General features: G+C 41.6%; 1 protein-coding gene across 5 annotated transcripts in view; it reads right to left on the bottom strand.

The window, feature by feature from the left end:
- LOC113888460 (multidrug resistance-associated protein 4-like) overlaps positions 1–20,293 on the bottom strand; it is a 176,782-nt gene that overhangs the window by 131,797 nt on the left and 24,692 nt on the right. For 3 of the 5 annotated variants that reach the window (XR_003509979.1, XM_027535582.1, XM_027535583.1), the window contains exons 4-11: positions 19,116–19,340; positions 14,980–15,069; positions 13,762–13,925; positions 12,509–12,634; positions 10,550–10,799; positions 5,012–5,113; positions 2,650–2,739; positions 762–953 (exon numbers count right to left, since the gene is read on the bottom strand). Coding sequence is in view for 4 of the 5 variants with exons in the window: in XM_027535582.1 (XP_027391383.1) it covers positions 762–953; positions 2,650–2,739; positions 5,012–5,113; positions 10,550–10,799; positions 12,509–12,634; positions 13,762–13,925; positions 14,980–15,069; positions 19,116–19,340 (1,239 nt within the window). In the remaining variant the exon portion in view is untranslated. Of the gene's footprint in view, positions 1–761; positions 954–2,649; positions 2,740–5,011; positions 5,114–10,549; positions 10,800–12,508; positions 12,635–13,066; positions 13,188–13,761; positions 13,926–14,979; positions 15,070–19,115; positions 19,341–20,293 lie in introns of those variants that run through there. The other 2 variants (XM_027535586.1, XM_027535585.1) reach the window with 2 other exon arrangements.

Here is a 20,293-nt window from a genome sequence, read left to right as displayed (position 1 = left end):
CATACATCAACATGAATCTGCCATGGGTTAGTATTCTGGTTTCCTTAAAAAATAAATTACAAGTCAAAAAGGAAGTGGAGAAACTCATAGACTGAAAGGGACCAAGGAGGCATTAACCAAGTGCAGAGAGCAGACCTTATGTGGATTCCAACAATGGTGCAGGAGATTTCTCAGTGAGATGATTAACAACATGTAAACACAGACTAGCAGGTGGGTGATATTAACGAATTTGAGGTATTTTTCAGGTGAAATAGTGATTCTTTCCCCCAAAGCTTTCCTATCTTTTAGAGAAAACTAATGATGTTTACAGATGAATTAATTTGAGGTCTAGGATTTGCTCCACAATACTCTGGGGTGGGAGTGGGGCTGGCAGAGGGCAGGGGTAGAGATGCAGCAAGACTGGCCACCAGTTGAATCTGGCTGAAGCTGAGGGTGGTAATGAGGGTTCATTATACCATGCTCTCTATTTTTGTAAATTTTTGTAACTTTCCATTAAAAATAGTTGAAAGTGAATGAAACTTCACAGAATGAAACAATCCACCCTGCAGATAATGTATTTTGAGAGGGTCATTATCCCATAAGCATTAAAACGGCAGCATATGTAAATATGTCTGCATTATTTACCAAGAAGACCCAAATAAATATTAAGCAATATTGAAAAATCCATTTTTAAAAAGAACTTTTAACAAAACTTGTAGATTAAAATCAACACTATCATCATTTGGAATTCAAGCATATGCAACTCAGAAGTCATTACTCACCTCTTCCAAAGCACAAGCTTTTATTACTTCTTCATATCGGTCTTCTTCATATTTCTTCCCAAATAAAATGTTACTCCTCACAGTTCCTGGAAACACCCAGGGCTGCTGAGAAACATATGCGATCCTCCCATGCATGCTGATCTTCCCCTGGCCTGGGGGCAGCTCCCCCAGCAGAGCGCATAACAGTGAGGACTGAAACAGACAGGAACCCACACATGTGAACAGGGTACACGCAGGACAAAACACGACCCACAACACAGCTGACCCCATCCTGGTGCTTGATACAGCATAAACACTTTCATTTAGAACAGGATAAAGTACAGCCCTTGCAGTTGACACACAAAAATGTTGAAAATAACACTAATGGTCAATGAAAATAATGACTGACAAGGAATATATTAATAGTATAAACAATCTACCCTGCCCAAGTATCCACCAAATGAAATTCTACTCAGCAAAGAATAATTAAGAATGTTTAACATCCGTCTCTAGCAGAGCCTGGCAGGATGTGTATTTTCTGTATATGATGTTTAGTGCATCCTGCATCTGGTATCCTTTACTTAACAAACACTTGTTTAAAAACTATGTGTGAAGAATATATTCAAAGATGATTAAAAGAACTGTGAAGTGAGTTGTATCTGCAGAGCAAAGTCCATCATAGAGGAAATCAGCACCCTTTCATATACACATCCCACATTTTAAAAAATAATTTTATTTATTTATTTATTTTTAGTTCTTTTATTTTTTTCTTTTTTTTTAAATTTCAGATAAATGTTTTATTATTTTAAATCTTGAGTGGATTACATATAAGTTTTTTTTAAATTTTATTTTATTTTTAAACTTTACATAATTGTGTTAGTTTTGCCAAATATCAAAATGAATCCGCCACAGGTATTTTTTTCATTTATTTTTTTTACAATGTTGTGTTCGTTTCTGCCATACCACAATTCTAATTTTATTTATTTTTGCTTGCACTTGGTCTTCATTGCAGTGCATGGATTTTCCTGTTGAGGAGCACAGGCTCTAATGCACAGGCTTCAGCAGTTGCAGCCCATGGGCTCAGTAGTTGCAGCTCCCAGGCTCTAGAGCACAGGCCCAACAGTCGTGGTGCACAGGCTTAGTTGCTCCACATATGGGATCTTCCTGGACCAGGGACCGAACCTGTGTCTCCTGAATTGGCAGGTGGATTCTTTTACCACTGAGCCACCAGGGAAGCCCACACCCCACATTAGATTTCTGTATTTTGTTGTTTCAGACCAAGCACATGTGCACCTTTCCTTTCAATCTTCAACATCACACAGATGTGGTGTGTCTCCATGCCATCAGAGCTCTCATCACACTGGGCTAAAATAAACTGCCTGCATATCTGTCTCACTCCAGAACCTGGTTGCCTCTGAAAGGCAGAGAGTCGGAGTCTTGCTCACATCTGTACCTTTAGCTCCAGCACGTGGAGAACATTCACTACACGTGCACTGACAGGATCAAGTCAAGTCACAGGAGGAAATGCTCAAAGCTTCCGGGAAGAGCCTTTACTACCTCCAGATTTCTTGGAAAGGCCACTAAGATGAAAAGAAGTCCTCATTGTCTCTGTCTATCCTGAATAGTTGTCACTTAAATAATTTCCTTCACTGAGATATCTAAATTCCCCACAAGCAGTTCCTAACTTGGCAAAGTGAAGCAAGAAGAAAAAGACAGTGTACATTTATCCAGATTTATTTGGCCACGAAACATTCTTGTAAAATGAATGTTCCGTGGAACACACCTAGAGGAACACTGTTCTAGACACACTCGATTCAAACTGAGTCACACTCAGCTCTGGGTTCCACTCTGAGGATTTAACAGGAGCTGTGGTGTTGCATTAAAGCTGACAAAAGGCATCACAACTTACCTTTCCTGCGCCCACAGGTCCAACCACAGCTAACAGTTCACCAGGCCTGACAGAAAAGGAAAGGCCTTGTAGGGTTGGAGTCTCTGATGCCTACAAATTAAAGTTCATGAAAATGTACCCATTTCAATAAAGTAACACAAATTTTTTTACAAAGTGGAAAAGATAGCAATAATAAACATAATTGATATGCAAAATATAACCCACATTTTTCTCTTTCCTATTTTAAGACACTGAGTCCTGGAGATTCTTCATCTAATCTTATCTCTTTGGGGATTTGAGGCAGCTTTAGCTGACTTTAAAAAGGTTCCTTCTAAAAAAAATAATAATAATAAAAAATAAAAAGATTCCTTCTTTTACTAGATTCCCATATGGACAGAGGAATGTTTCATCTACTGCACAACTGGGCTCATTTCACATGCTAGCAAAGTAATGCTCAAAATTCTTCAAGCTAGGTTTCATCAGTACATGAACTGAGAACTTCCAGATATATAAGCTAGAATTAGAAAAGGCAGAGGAACCAGAGATCAAATTGCTGGCATCTGTTGGATCACAGAAAAAGCAAGGTAATTCCAGAAAAACAACTCCTTTTGCTTCATTGACTAAAGCCTTTGACTGTGTGGATCACAACAAACTGTAGAAAATTCTTAAAGAGATGGGAAGACCAGACCACGTTACCTGATACCTGAGAAACCTGTATGTAGGTCAAGAAGCAATAGGTAGAACTGGACATGTAACAATGTACTGGTTCAAAATCAGGAAAGGAGTATGTCAAAGCTGTATGCGGTCACCCTGCTTATTTAACTTTTTTTTTTTTAAACTTTACAATATTGTATTGGTTTTGCCATATATCAAAATGAATCCGCCACAGGTATACATGTGTTCCCCATCCTGAACCCTCCTCCCATATGCAGACTACATGATGCAAAATACCCAGCTAGATAAATCACAAAATGGAATCTAGAATTCTGACATAATATCAATAATCTCAAACATGCAGATGATACCACTCTAATGGCAGAAAGTGAAGAGGAACTAAAGAGCCTCTTGATGAAGGCTGAAAGAGGAGAGTGAAAAAGGTGGCTTAAAACTCAACTTTCAAAAATCTAAAATCATGGCATCTGGTCCCATCACTTCATGGCAAATAGAAAGGGAGAAAGTGGAAACAGTGGCAGATTTTATTTTCTTGTGCTCCAAAATCACTTCAGACAGCAATTGCAGCCATGAAATTTAAAGATGCTTGCTCCTTGGAAGAATAGCTATGACAAAACTATACTGTGTATTAAAAAGCAGAGATATTACTTTGCCTATAAAGGTCCACATAGTCAAAGCTATGGATTTTCCAGTAGTCATATATGGATGTGAGAGTTGGACCATAAAGAAGACTGAATGCTAAAGAATTGATGCTTTTGAACTGTGGTGTTGGAGAAGAGTCTTGAGAGTCCCTTGGACAGCAAGGAGATCAAACAAATAAATCCTAAAAGAAATCAATCTTGCATAGTCATTGGAAGGACTGATGCTGAAGCTGAAGCTCCAATACTTTAGCCATCTGATGCGAAGAGCCAACTCATTGGAAAAGACCCTGATGCTGGGTAAGATTGAAGGCAGGAGAAGAGGATGACAGAGGATGAGATGGTTGGATGGCATCACCAACTGGATGGACATGAGTTTGACCAGGTTCAGGACATGGCGGAAGGACAGGGAAGTCTGCAGTCCATAGAGTCACAAAGAGCTAGACACGACTGAGCAACTGATCCAAAACAACAGAAATACTGGGGTGGGTATCCATTCCCATGGACAGAAGGGCCTGGTGGGCTACAGTCCATGGGGTCACAAAGACTCAGACACAACTGAAGCGACTGACACTTCACAGTTCAGCCCAAAATATTAGATCTGGGTTTTCAAGATAAGATGTATTTGTGCTCTATATCTTTTGTTTAAGGTGATCCTATTGTATAGCACAGGAAATTATATTTTGTAATTATTTTTATAATTTAATATAAAATTTATAACAATTTTATAATTATTTTATACTTATTTATAATGATATTTATATAGTCTATAATAAAACAATGAAAAATGAAAATTAAAAGAAATTACATACTTTAAGCTCAACGTGTGCTAATACACTGAAAGCTTTCTTGAAAATGAAAAAAAGAGCAACATATCAAATGCCTCAGGCTGATTTTACACTTAATCTCCATTGATTGCAAACCTTATTCCTATTCTGAGAATTTTTATAACATATTCTCAGTAAATGAGAAAGTCACATTTTACAGTATGTGTAAAATCTCAAAATTTTCTAATAAATCTATGTCACAGTTGTCTTTTAGCAGGCACAATTTTGGAAAGCAAAGTTTCTTACCTTTTCCCAAGAAGCTGTAAAAGCTTGCACATCCACGATCGTTTTACCATCCGATGGCAGCTGAGGGTAGCACTGTGATACTTCATCAAGTAACAGAAAGTTCTACAGAAAAAAGGCAAAACACAGATTTATTTTTACTTCAAAAATAAAGCACAAACAAAACAATTGCTTCCCTGGAATTTGCAATAAAAAGTTTGATACCTATCATTTATACCTACCTATCATTTTACAACTGTATTTTATTAAGTCTTGGTTCATAGAAGAAATATTAAATAGTATGAAGTATGTAACATACTATTATTATAGTATATGTACATCTAAATACATAATACATTATAGCATATATATAATATAGCATATACATACATATATATTGCATGTCTGCATGTGCGTGTGTGGGTTCATGTATAAAACAAATGGTTCCTAGCCATGAGGCTATCTTTGTACTTTCTTAACAAGTGCACTGGTTCCTCTCTAGGAAGAAAATATGGATTTAAACTCCAATACATTTAGAAGCTGGACATTTTTATTGTTTACTTGTGTTAGCAACAATAAACAAGTGAGCTGGTAGGAAATTATTTCATAAATATTAACTGAATCCCACCATTTGCCAAGCACCATGCGACACTGCTAGGAACACAGACAGGAAGGCCCTTCCCAGGCCGTCAGGAACCAGGTGGCAGAAGACAGGCTGGGAAACAAGACCAATGACAGAGACTCTGAGTGCAAACCCTGTACTCAACGCGCTCATGTGTGTCAAATCTATATCACTGCTTGTCATCATTCTAAAAAGAAAACGCTCTTAAGTTTCTATGCCTTAAAAAATATTTCACAAGCATCTTTTCACAAATGCTGTCTCTTGTCCTTACTTGGTGCCCCCCTCCTCCACAGCAGGAATGGCCACACCTACCACTTGTTATCTTCTACACCACTTGGCAGTCAATCGATGCAAAGTAGCTGAATAAGACAAGGTTTTATAAACTGCTACAAAGCTGACAAACACATCCCTCTTGCCTTGCAAATGCTAGACATAATTCAATGAGAAAAGCTAGAGGGGTAGAGATACTGAACACACAACTTAGACCATTCCCACTCCCCAAGGTCCCAGAACTGTGAACATGGGGCAGAGATGGCTGGCTGTCCTCAAAATCTGCTCTCATTCTTCTGAGGTAACAGACCCTGGATTTTAGCTGCACTTGGCAGCCTGGAAGGAGGTCCTCTGCTTCTAGACTCCCGAGCAGATAGGAGCAGCCATGCGACCAAATCCAGGTCAGTGGAGAGTGACAGCAACCAGGACCTTCCTCCACTCCAAGGCCTGGGCCTTGGGGGCTGCCAGCTGGGTCGAGGTCACATGTGATGGGATAACAAGAGAGAAAGAGTCTGGGTCTCTAACACCACGGAGATGGACTGGTTGGATCTCCTTGCAGTCCAAGGGACTCTCCAGAGTCTTCTCCAACACCACAATTCAAAAGCATCAATTCTTCAGCACTCAGCTTTCTTCATAGTCCAACTCTCACATTCATACATAACTATTGGAAAAACCATAGCTTTGACTAGACAGACCTTTTCTGGTAAAGTAATGTCTCTGCTTTTTAATGGCTGCTATAAATGTAATCAATTAAAGTGAGATTACAGTGGAGTAGGGTGGGCCCTGAATCCAGTAAGACTGGAGTCCTCATGAGAAATGCAGAGACAGATTTACACATAGAAAACAGCTTACCTGATGGAGAGAAAGGCTGGAGTGATGGCAGTTACAAGCCAAGGAATGCCAAGTTTGGCCTGCAACCACTCAAAGCTAACAGAGGCAATAAAGGGTGCTCCCTTATCAGATTCAGAGAGATCCTGACCCTGCTGACACCTTGATTTTAGACTTCTGTCCTTCAGGACTGTGAAACAATACATTCCTGTGGTTTTAGGCCACGTGGTTTGTGGTACTTCATATCAGCAGCCCCAGGAAACCCATACAGAGCCTCACAAGGATTCTTGCATGAGAGAAAAACAAATGACCCCTGTAAGCAGCTTTACCATGGGTAACTCTGGGACCCACAGGCAAACCAAATTCTAACCCATATGGGGAAAAACTGAAACAAGCATGTGAGGATGTTTGAGAAAGAAAACAACATATAAACAGTAATCTACTACCTTAAACATCTTGACACCCCATCTCTCATGCCTCAGAGTCATAAATGTGATTGCAACCTTCTACTTAAAATGAATAACTGGTCAAAGGCAGTTTAGTTCAGTTGCTCAGTCATGTCCGACTCTTTGCGACCCCATGAACCGCAGCACGCCAGGGCTCCCTCTCCATAACCGACTCGCGGAGTCCACCCAAACCCATGTCCATTGTGTCAGTGATGCCATCCAACCATCTCATCCTCTGTCATCCTCTTCTCCTCCTACCCTCAATCATTCCCAGCATTAGGGTCTTTTCAAATGAGTCAGTGCTCTACATCAGGTGGCCAAAGTATTGGAGTTTCAGCTTCAACATCGAACTGGTCAAAACTGAATGTGAAAAACGTTCTGCAGGAAAAGAAAGATGTGATCCTTGCATTTCTCTCAAAGCCCAGCTGGTGGGAGATGTGATTCTTTCATGCCCTCCTCCTCTCATCCAAGCTCACTGAGAACCTAGCACCGGGCATGGTGACTCCTACCCTCCCCAAGCCTGAGTCCAGAAGGAGGCAGGATGGACAGATGGTGGTCTGAGGACACGTTGGCAGGTTTTCAGCCACCACAGCCTGAGTTCTCTCTCCACACCATCTCCCACACTGTCAGCCAGGTACCAGCTCTCATCTGTTCTGAAACAGTTCATCTCTCTCCCAATTCTCTTTTCCCCTTGAAACAACATAGTTTAGAATCTCATTCACCATTAGTCATCTCAATAATGCAGCTTTTCTTTTTCTGATTCCTTCTGCAACATCACTGACCCTACCCCAAGACAACTCCCTCCTGATCTTACAGCCCCTCTGAGAGAGTCCACAAGCTTAACACCCCCCAGTGACCGAAAGCCCCTAAGTCCACACTCCACTGGTGGCCTCTGCCTTGACACCCTGAGTTCTGACTCCACCCATCCTTCCAGCCCTTCTTAAATACTAGCCATATTGAAATTAGCTCAGCACATCCCCAGCTGGCACTGCCCTTCCTACTTCTGAATCCCCAGAAGGATAGTAAGTCACGTACAGAGGAGACACTACATCATTTGTGCACTTTTACTGTCCCAACTCCAACTAAGACCGAGCGCTGCACAGTCAGCCCATTGAGGGTGTCAGCTAAAAGAAGGAACAGACTGCATGGCTGTTCAAACCATCCAACCACTGACTGCATGGCTACAGCCTTACACAGTCTAAGCTGACAGAGCAACAAGCAAAAGGTGATAGGACAGGCTGGGACCTGGGACCCTTTATGGGAGTGTTTGCACCTAAACAAATGTCTCTTTGAGCAACAAAGAAACCATAAGGGACTAAATATAACTGCACGCGTGCAAAGGCAATTTCAAACAGTAAGACATAAAAACACCACAAGCCAACTGCCATTTCTGAGCTGCTGGGAGCAAAGCAGGGAACTGCATATGATCTTGACACACGGCACCTACAAGACGGTGGGCAGACCACATAAATCACCCCTGTGGCTCAAACGACCAAGCCTCCCCTACCCTCACCCCACTTAAAGAACCAGCCCGCCCATCTCAAAGAATCAACGGGGCATCAGTTTCTTGATTTCATATTTTGTGCTGTAGCACAAGCCTCAAAAAGCCTTGTCTGAATTTATCATCTGGCCTATTATCAATTTCTATTGATTAAAAAGACCAAGGGCCCTGGAGATTAATGTATATGTTATATATCCAGTCTAGACAGAATCAAATACAGTTTCAACTTGAGCATGTAACCAATATTGAGTGTGTGTATATTAGAATAGAAATCCCTCACTTTCAAACAAAAAAGAAAGAAAAGGAAAATTATGCCCTAAGTGAATTCAATTTATTGAGCACTTGTCCACAAATAATAGTCCTGAGGGGAACAGATGTCAGTTTTCCAAGGGTTAAAATGAGACCCCATTCTATACATGATCAGCTCCTAAAAGCATCAGAAGTGCTGGCTGGATTTTTTTTCCAGGACTCAGTCTGATGAAAGAGCTGAAATTAAATGGCCATTAGCCAGGAAGTGCAGACCCAGAACAGGTTATGCAGGAAAGTATAAACGTCAGAACTGCAGCCACAAAGACTGACTTCTCAGTGGCTGGTAATGGAAAACCTAAAGCTGCTTTGTGAACAATATAACCTCAGAGGCATATTTGACGGGATGCAAAAGTCACTGAAGACTTTTAGGGCTTTGAAGTTGAGATCTTTTGCAATCCTATTGGAGTCATTCAGTGCCAAGACCATGGGTCCTCCTTCCTCTCTTCGATAAAAATAGAGCCTTCTTGGGCCTTTGAGGTCATAATAAATCATTCATTTTCACAGAGCCCATTTAATCTTCATTTTAAACAGAAATACTTGAACACCTACTGTGTGCAAGGCTTTAGTCTTCATGATAAAAATTATTTACCCCTGATTAGAGACAGTTTTCAGAGAAGGTAATGGCACCCCAATCCAGTATTCTTGTCTGGAAAATCCCATGGATGGAGGAACCTGGTGGGCTGCAGTCCATGGGGTCGCTAAGATTCGGACACGGCTTCACTTTCACTTTTCACTTTCATGCATTGGAGAAGGAAATGGCAACCCACTCCAGTGTTCTTGCCTGGAAAATCCCAGGGACAGGGGAGCCTGGTGGGCTGCCATCCACAGGGTCGATAAGAGTTGGACATGACTGAAGTGACTTAGCAGCAGCAGCACAGACAGTTTATAAAGGAGACAGGAGGTATGGTGGGAATCAAAGGTTTGAAAGGAAGGGGGCAGCTAGAGACAGGCTTAGACACTAAGCAAAATAAGGACAGGAACAAAAATGCAGAGATCAGACATCAGCAGGAAAACATCTATGAAGCAAAGAATCTAGTTTTAAACAGAGAGAACTAAGTGAAGCTGACCAGTCTTCCTGCCCAGGGAATAGGACTTCTCAGCAAGTCCCTCCCCTCCCAGCCCAGAGAGGAACCCTGTTCACCCTGGTACTGTACACAGTTGCTGCCTAGTCATTCCAGGTAGCACAGGAGATGCAATCTGTTTGTGTCTCCTGCTTTCAGACATTTTAATTGTCCTGCAGCCATCCCAGGGACGGGGGAGCCTGGTGGGCTGCCGTCTATGGGGTCGCACAGATTCGGACACGACTGAAGCGACTTAGCAGCAGCAGCAGCAGCAGCAGCCATCACTGAATGTCAAGAGCCTGTGAGGCTTTATTTATGCTACTGTCCATATAGGAGCATGGGTCTTACGATACTTTTAACACACTTTACCTAAGAAAAGAGGGAAATACATATATTTTGGAAAGACTGCCAGCTTGGCACTGAAAGAGTTAAATCTCACCTAACTGGCACACAGTGACACTACATAAAAGGAGGCATTTTAGGTAAAATCCACCTATAACTTTAAAAAGTTATTTTTCACTAAACCTTGATTCTTCGGATGCTGATGACAGCCTCTGACACCTTCTCAATGGCCAGGGGGAAGTAGAGGGTGCTCGAGAACCGCAGAGCCTCGAACAGCGTCACCACCACAAACACTTGGCTGGCTGTGATCAGGTTGTCAAGGAGCTCATTGGCAATGAAGGTAACGAAAATCATGATTTTGCTCATAGCAAAAAATGATGTCAAATTCATGCCCCTAAGGTAGGAACTTCTCAGAATCTTGGAAATTTCCTTCCTAGAAAAGAGAGCAGGATATAGGTTTTATAAGAAGCATCAACATACAAGACATGGATTCAGTGCCATGTGTGAGTGGCCCCTTTCTAGGGAGTGGACACACAGATAAAGATAAACCATCCCTCACCTCATGGAGACACTACACAGTGCACACTCGGGGTTCCCCAACACCAGGATCACTCACTGCGTCACCACTTCAATCTTTCAAGTGAAAGGAGGCTTAATGTCACACTTTCAAACATTCTGCATCAGTCAGACTGGGTTTGAACATTCATTCAACAAACATTCATAATCACAAGTCCTGGGCCAGGCTCCTCACAGAAGGACACAGCCTGTCCCCTCCAGGGGCTCATGAACGTGTTGGAGAAGAGAATTAGCAACCAAAACACTTGGGAGACAATGGACAGAGACGGTCAGCACAGCCCCCAAGGGAGCCCAGAGCAGAGGTGTGCAACTCGAGCAGTGGAGTCAGGGCAAGTCATACACACACGTGGACCCTGAGAAGATGAACTGGAGTCAATCAGGCTTGGTGGAGGCCAGAGTAGAAGGAAGAAGGAAGTGTATTCCCAGCAGAGGGAGGGGCCCCCATAAAGGTGCAAAGTCAGAGGTGACAAGGTAGAGTCAGAGAAATGCTCATCAGATATTTAAATGAAAGATGGAGAAACATCCTACAAACATGAAGCAAAACAAAAGGAACAGCATTTTCATAGCTCCATTTGAAATTAATAATAGTGATTCATGAGCTTTCCTGGTGGTAAAGAATCTGCCTGCAATGCAGGAGACATGAGTTCAATCCCTGTGTCGGGCAGATCCCCTAGAGGAGGAAATGGCAACTCACTCTAGTATTCCTGCCTGGGAAATTCCATGGACAGAGGAGCCTGGTGGGCTACAGTACATGGGGTCACAAAGAGTTGGACACAAACAACTATGCGTGACAATGACAAAGAACAGTGATTCACATAGTTCGGCTCGATACAAGTACACCCAGTCTCTATAATCTCCTTGTTTGTACTCCATCAACATAAGTTATAATTTTAGTTTGAATGTCATTGTCTCAAAAGCTAAATATCTTAAAAGCATTGCTCGTTAGGATTTGAGGTATTAAGAACTACTTAGAATTTCATTTCTATACAAGTAAGAAGCATATATACTTTTTCCTTTGAGAAGATGGTAAATGGAAGAGAAGGTTAAATGATGTCTCCACTATTCTACGGAACCCTCCTGTAACATGTAGGGGATGCAGTGAATGGTAAGTATTTAAGCTCACCTTAATGTGAAGGTGAACTTAAAAATGTATTTGGTAAGACATCGAAAGCATTTTGTAGACTAGGAAATAAACCATGAAAATATGGAGTGAGATATATATATGGAAATATATATATATATATGTGGAGAAGGCAATGGCACCCCACTCCAGTACTCTTGCCTGGAAAATCCAATGGATGGAGGAGCCTGGTAGGCGGCAGTCCATGGGGTCACACAGAGTCGGACACAACTGAGCGACTTCACTTTCACTTTTCACTTTCATGCATTGGAGAAGGAAATGGCAACCCACTCCAGTGTTCTTGCCTGGAGAATCCCAGGGATGGGGAAGCCTGGTGGGCTGCTGTCTATGGGGTCACACAGAGTCGGACACGACTGAAGTGACTTAGCAGTAGCATATATATATACATATATATATATATATATATATATCAATCACACACTTACCTTCTCAATCTGGTAATAAGGTCTATAAATGACTGTTCCCAAACATTCATTTTTACTGTTCTGATGCCAGTTATGACTTCACTCATGGTCCTGATCCTGTCGTCTGTGAGAGCTGCAGTCTTACTCCTGAGGAGACAGATGTAAGACGAGCCTCAATGACCACAGCCCAGCTTTCCTTAGCAGCAGCAGCAGGAGTGGGCACAGGGACGGGGCTAGGAATCAAAAGATTCTCTACAGCCCTTTTGCATTTAGAACACAGGCAGGTCCTACTCAAAGTACACATGGAGTAAAGGGTTTCAGTTAGGAAGTCAAACACTCAGCCCATTTCAAAAAGTAACTTGGAGAACGTGCAGCATCGGCTAAGGAAAACCTGAAATGAGTCCGATATAAACCACCTGCTCAAAGAGGTCACAGTCAGGTAGGGAAGGCAGAAAAGCACCCAAATCTACCAGGAAGACATGGTTGTGCTGTAATAAAACAGGAATAAAGTTCTGGGGAGCAGAAAAGATGGTGCTGTTAATTCCAGCAGGAAAGGAGAACAAGAAGAGCTTCACAGACCTGGTAGCACTGGAACAGGGCCACGGAGGATAGGGAACCTCTCTCCATATCAATGGCAGGAAAGGGAATTCCAAATAGAGAAAGACACCAAGCATAGAACGGAACACAGACAACACACACAAGGCTCAATGAGCTTCAAATAGCTCATCTCCATCACCTGACAACCACCCACTTCCAACCCTCTGGCTTCAGGTCTAACTCAGCAGCAGAAGGCTCTTCACCACCAGCCACTTTTCTATCACATGTGCTGCTGTGAATGTGGGGCTTCATAAAGACACAATGAAGATCAGCCTGGCCCTGGGGGTGCTTATAACTTATTGGAAACATGAACAGAATACCTGAAAAGGTTCCAACAGAAGCATAACAAAAACATATGTGGTGAGAAAAGGGCCTACAAGATTATTACTATTTAAAAAGATTTAAATAACTTGGACATGGGTAAATTCTGCTGAAGAACACTCTACTTATTTAGATATGGTGCCAAGAGGACCCAGTGAATGCCTTCACTGTTTCTGTTTCAGGATCAGCCTTCAGTTTAAGGCTGGAGCCTTCACTGGCTAAGCCTGAAGGGTCTACAACCTACACAAAGAAGAGACCAGAAAAGGCATTTGTCTTGTTTTCAACAAAAGCATCATGCAAACTGTGGATGTTACCAATTACATAGTGTCCATTTTTAAAAGAAGTGTTTCTCTTACCGGAGTGATGAAAATGACATCCCAAAGCAGCTTTGCAAAAGCAGAAGAATAATGAGAACCGCCATCCCAGCAAGACACGACATTCCTATTTCCATCCAGAGCAGAGCAGTCACTGCGATAACCTGCAGTGGCCCCACCCACAGATAGTGCAAGAACGTTGTTACCTTAAAAGAGAGAGACAAAGCCTTCTTAGGACTGCATTCAATACAACAAGTGAGGACACAGTGTAGAAACAATCTGCTCTGAAGGAACAGACAGGAACCTAAACAGCAATGATCTCACTGGGTTTTAAACCTGCTGAAGCAGAAATCCAAGTGTCCACTCAAGATGATGCCATTCAGGGGCAGCACAGAGCTGGCTTCAGGGATGTCCTGGGAGAACCAGACCAGCAGCATTGAAGGAAGATGTCTATTTTATCCACAACACAGATGAGCTCAGGGCTTCCCCAAATGCTCTCTGTCCTAGAATTTAGACCCCATCTCCTCTGGGGAACCATGGCATCCCAGGAAAACCTATATTATGGTACCTACCACTTTCTCCAGTAATTACTTGTGTATTTAGCTCCCTGATAGGTTCTGGCTTCTATAGGACAAAAACTAAGCTTTGCTCATCCCTGAAAGTGAGCAGGGGCCTCACTTCATGTTTGATGAATGAATACTTGAAAGAGAAGTATCTAGTGCAACACAGATCTGACCAACAGCTACAAGGCCCTGGGTAATGTGATCTATGCATAAGGTCAGTGGAAAAAAGACTGTGGAGGGGACGGTAGAGAGGAGGTTGTGTCTTGCTGGGGACCACACACTTGGCATTATTCTTTGCAGGTTCCCTACGCAGCAGGCACTGAACAGGGTGCAGGAGAAAGAACAATCCCTCCCACCAGGCCTTCATCATCTAGATGAGGAGAAAGACAGTTCAGCAACAGCTGCACCATATGCCAAGGAGGGCCGCTCCAGGAGGACCCCTAGGGACACTACCAAACCTGAGCAAGAACACTGCTGCCTATTTGTTATTAGAAAAACAAAACTCTCATTTGCAGAACAATACATATAATTACATCAAAGTTGCACACAGAGAAATGAAAGTTGGATAAATACAACCTTTGTCTTACATCCTCAATGGAATCCTGGCTAACACCAAACCCTGGCACCTTGCATCCCAATAAGCTGAACCCAATGAGAAGGATGGGAAATGGAAGAGGATCCCTCAGGGGCAGCTCACCTGGTCAAACCTGTTCACATCGTTGGACAGCAGGTTGACTATCTGGCCTGTGGTGGTCTTCCCCATGGCCGAGCTACTCAGGCGAAGTGTCTGAAATGAGACAGGGAGACAGAAAACTGGATTCCTAAGGTGATACCAAGTCATCTTAGAACATAACACAATGGAGCATGTGTTCCAGGGGTCTTGAGTGGTGTCAGCAGGAGCAGGATGACCCCTGACAGCAGGATTCTAGGGACCCTTGTTCAGCCTCTAACTCCTGAGTGTGGCAGCAGCCCCTCCAGCAAGGACGGCAAAGGGAGGAGCAGGAGGTAGAAGCAAAATCCCCACCCTATTTCATTGAACTTGGACCTGTCTGAAGGGTAAATGGTGTAGGTTTACACTTAAGAGACAACTAAGTAATTTTGAGCCAAATTAGATGAGAGCAGAAAGGCTAATTTAAGGAAGGAAATTTGGAGACTTGTATTATAAATCTGGACTCAATCATTAATTCTGTGGGTGACAATATTTAAACACTTCGGGCTTAGATAGTTCGTTCTGAAATGAGTAAGTATAATATTCAAAACACTGTTCCTGTGAGGAAACTGTGTTCTTAATGCCAGTCTGCTGACTTACAAAAACCACAACCCGTGTTACACAATCCTTTTATTTAGTAAGAAAAATGCCCTAGAGATTTGAGGAAACTGAAGACACACCAGGAGTTGCTTCAACAGACCGCCAACTGGAGCTACTGATCCAAACACAATTTTATACTTTATAAAAATGCTTTGTTTACTCTTCAAGTTAAAGAAAACCAATGATCAAGTGAGAATGTAAAATGATATAACCACATGGAAGAGAATATGTAAGTTCCTCAAAAATTAAACATGAAATTATCATACAATACAGAAATTATACTACTAAGGATATACTCAAGAAAAGCTAAAAATGCAGACTTGAACAGACAATTTAACTCATATTCAGAGCATCTATGTTCACAATAGCTAAAAGGTGGAAACAACTGTCCATTGACAGATGAGAGGATACACAGAATGTTGTATAGACCTATAATGTAATGTTATTCTGTCTTAAAAAGGAATTAAATTCTGACACCTGCTACAACATGGATGAACCTTGCAGATATTGTGCCACAGGACATAAGACACACACACACACAATGACAAACACTGTATGATTCCACTTAACAGAGGTACCTACAATAGTAAAATTCACAGAGAAAAGAACGGTGGTGGGTAAGGGGACAGGGGTTGGGGAGTTAGTGTTTAATGGGTGCAGAGGTTCAGTTTGGGAAAAACAAAAAGTTTCAGAGATGAATTATGGTGATGGCCACCAACAATGTGAATGTACCTAATGTCACTAAATGCTGCATTGAAAAGGAGTGAAAATAGGACAATTTATGCAGTGTATATTTCCCCACCAAAAAAAAAAAAAAAGATTAATGATCAAAAGCCAAAAGTAACTTTACCAAATTTGTGACAATGTATTAATAAATAAATGGCAAGTCAATTTTATTTATGAAACTTCCCACAGGATCATTCAAAATTCAGCTGAAAAGAGCATGAAAATGCTGAATGGGCCATGTTAGGAGTGGCAGATGTGCAGCCTTAGAGATCCCCTGGAGACCTGCCCCAGCCTGGAATCCATGGTGTAGACAAACTACAGCTATGAGCTTAGCAGCCACTCCATTTCTAACACTTGACCTGGTTTCTTCCCAGGACCAGGGATCAGGAGGTGGGGCCCAAGATGCACCACAAACGTTCAGAGGGGCCTTTCAGAGCTGCTTTGTCGCACCAGTTTTGGGTCCTAGGGAATCAGTCCACCTGTAACCTGAAAAGGAGTGTCTTGTTTCTGCAACAGCAGGACTCTAGATGCAAGGCTGTGAACAAGGAAACCTGTCTTTCCCATGTTTCTGGAATTTCAGATTATGTCAATGGTGTAATCCCCACAATTTCTGACTTCATACAGGAACCACCTTTTGGTTACATTCACATAAGCCAATGTGCCAGGTCAGGCCACATTTCCAAAAGGCAAAATTTCAAAGTGTTAGAGGGAAGAGGAAGAAAAACAAGTGGACAATGGCTCACCTGTGCTGCAAAGACTGAGCTTTGACTAAACCATCACCTCACACCTAACTTAAAGTTTTCACAATGCAGTTCTGGTAAAATTTCATAATTATTATGAGAGTTATGGAGAAGGAAATGGCAACCCACTCTGGTATTCTTGCCTGGAGAAACCCATGGACAGAGGAGCCTGGTAGGCTATGGTCCATGGAGTCACAAAATGTTGGACACAACTGAGCGACTATCACTCACATGAGAGTTAAGCATGATCTGAAAAGACAAACATTTAGCCGATTTGTGGGTAAATCTGAGTATCCATCTCCTAAATGGTTAAAGCTGCAACAGAATAACAAAGATGATGTTGAACAGCAATGCAGACCCTGACTGGAATGTGTGGGCCCTGCTGAGATTTCCACATCACCCAGAAGGAAACCAACTCAGATGCTGCTGCCAAACAAGACACTGAGGTCTCCAGGTTCACTCAGTCCCGGGATGTACAAGACTCTGCTCAAGGAGAGATGAGATGACATCTCACTTTCTGCTGACAGAAGTATTCCGAAGAAATGGAAGTTCTAGATAAGTAGCAACCAGGTAAAAGAAGCAATATTTTAAAGTTAAGCTGTTTGGGTTTATCTTTCAACGAGGGCTATATTTATTAATAAAAATTGTATATGTTTAAGGTTACCACATGATGCTTTTATATAAATACACATTGGGAAATGATTACTATATTAAAACCACTTAAAATATCCACTACCTAATATATAGTTATCCTATTTTACATGTGTGGTGAGAACATTTACGATCTACTTTCTTGGAAAATTTCAAGGCTACAATACAGTCAAATAAGGATTGTTTTTTAAAGCAAACAGTCTGAGGCAAAGAGGTATCCAAGGTCAAATTTAAACAGAACCCTTCAGCTCTTGACACTTATATATCTGTGGCAATACCTTTGTAAAGATACCTGATATCCTTATTCCTTTTATACTAGTTTAGACCAAGGTAAACTGTGAAATAATTTCCTGGTATTCCTCAATACAAAATCGGTGAACACATTGAAAGTGAAAGTGAAGTCACTTTGGTCGTGTCCGACTCTGTGCGGCGACCCCATAGACATCAGCCCACCAGGCTCCCCCGTCCCTGGGATTCTCCAGGCAAGAACACTGGAGTGGGTTGCCATTTCCTTCTCCAATGCATGAAAGTGAAAAGTGAAAGTGAAGTCGCTCAGTCGTGTCTGACTCTCCGGATCCCATGGACTGCAGCCTTCCAGGCTCCTCCATCCATGGGATTTTTCAGGCAAGAGTACTGGAGTGGGGTGTTGCATACTAAAGATAAAAGGAAATATTGTATTAAAGTAGCTTAAATTAAGAGCAACAAGTTCTCTCTAGAATGAATGAAACAGTGTAAAATTTCAAGTTTTATCTCAAAAACTCTATTTTCTTTAATATCATTAACAACAATCACATCCATAAAATATAGTGAGTCTATATTTGGCATGAATTCTCTTTATATTTTCTCTAATTAACATAACTATATTGAATATAATTAGGTGGGTCTTTTAAAATTATAATCATTCCCTTTCTCAAATACATTATCTGCTTCTAGATATAGTTTTATAGATCCAATCTCCTTAGTTCCCTTTTAAATAAATATCTGATGTAAATTAAGGTTTTAATGAACAACAAGAAAAAATTTCTATAAACAGCACTATGGGATCTAAGCATGAAGACACTAAAAATCAGCTTGATACTTTTGATGCTTATTTTTAAATATTAATTTAATATTTTAAAAATATAATTTAATATTAATTTAATACTACAAATTTAGTGGGTATTATGCCATAGCCTATGGCTAAAAGTTATCAAGGGCAGCCCTCACATGATCTCAAAACAAAATTTTTCATTATTTATTGGTAAAGTTTACTTCAACAACAACAAACTTGGCTTGATGCAAATAGCAAGCTTCTCTAGGAAGGTGTAAACGATCCCAGTTATGTAATTTTTAGTTTACAGAGAACCTTCCTTAAATGTCCCTGATGCTTCAGGAGAGGTACACACCATGGTACCGAGCGACACTCACCTTGTGGTAGATCATATGGCACACGGCTACTCTCAGCCTCATCCCCACACGCTGCATATGGTAGAAGTACAAGTGGTGCAGAACGGCCCACACCAGCACGCAGGCGCTCAGCCCCGCCGCGTAGCCGTAGGCTTCGTGCAAAGCTCCAGAATAATTGGGATCATGGTTTTCAACATAACTAATCATTTTCCCCAAAAATATAGGTTGGACTACTCTGGTGCCTTCCTGAAAGAAAAAAAAAAGTCTTAATTAGAAATGTCAGTTTTTCTTAATACAAGATTTACTTTTAGCATTAGTAGGTTAAAAATACATTTTGACAAAACACTACATTCATGGCTAATTTAAAAGAAAAATATGCAGAACCACTATCTCCTATAAGACAAGCCGGCAACAATTTAACCTTATGGCAAAATTTTACATTCAAAGATAGTAAAGTCTTATACCTTATGCCTAATACACTGTGTATACTCAGTATAAATATCACAACCAGTGCTTTAGAAGTCATTTGGCACAATACAAGTGAGCCTTAAGATGAATAAGGAAAAAGGTGGCAGAAGAAGAGGAAGACATCTGCTTTCATATGAATTAGCCTGCTGGCAGCCTGCCCCTGTCCCCTGTCCTCTCAATGTCCCAGCCCAATAGAAAGTCAACCTGGTTCACATATGGGAGACACGCTTTCATCACCTTCTTCAGGAATCTTTATGAACTGATACCCTGGCACAAATGCCCACTCCTTTCCATCCCAAACTCCATATGTCTGTAGATCAAGAGAAAGGAAACCAGCTTCAGTTGAAACACCACAAAGAAATCAGGCTTGGCAGCTCTGTAGGCTCTCAGCTCCTGAGAGCACTGCCTCAATATGCCTCTACCCTCTAGAAGTTGGAATGTTCCTTGGAGTAAAAAATTAAACATGGTGGAGACCAAGCCAAAAAATCATGTCTTCCGTGGTTCTCCATCCACCATCCACTGCAGTTGGTGGTTTGGAAGAAATGTTCCCAATCCTCCCTTCCCCAAGGCTAAACCAATTGACATAAGGTGCACTGAGGCTTCCACCCTGAGTAAAACTTAGGGAAGCAAGTTTATTTCTCAGAGAAAAAGGCAAAGAAACAGCAACACCTACCTACCTTGCCAAACAGCCACTTCACCCCACAGCTTACTTCCACTGTCCAGTCACCCCT

Source organism: Bos indicus x Bos taurus, unplaced genomic scaffold, assembly GCF_003369695.1.
Source record: "Bos indicus x Bos taurus breed Angus x Brahman F1 hybrid unplaced genomic scaffold, Bos_hybrid_MaternalHap_v2.0 SuperScaffold_100147, whole genome shotgun sequence".
Lineage (NCBI taxonomy): Eukaryota > Metazoa > Chordata > Mammalia > Artiodactyla > Bovidae > Bos > Bos indicus x Bos taurus.
This window is presented reverse-complemented; position numbering and strand designations above follow the sequence as displayed.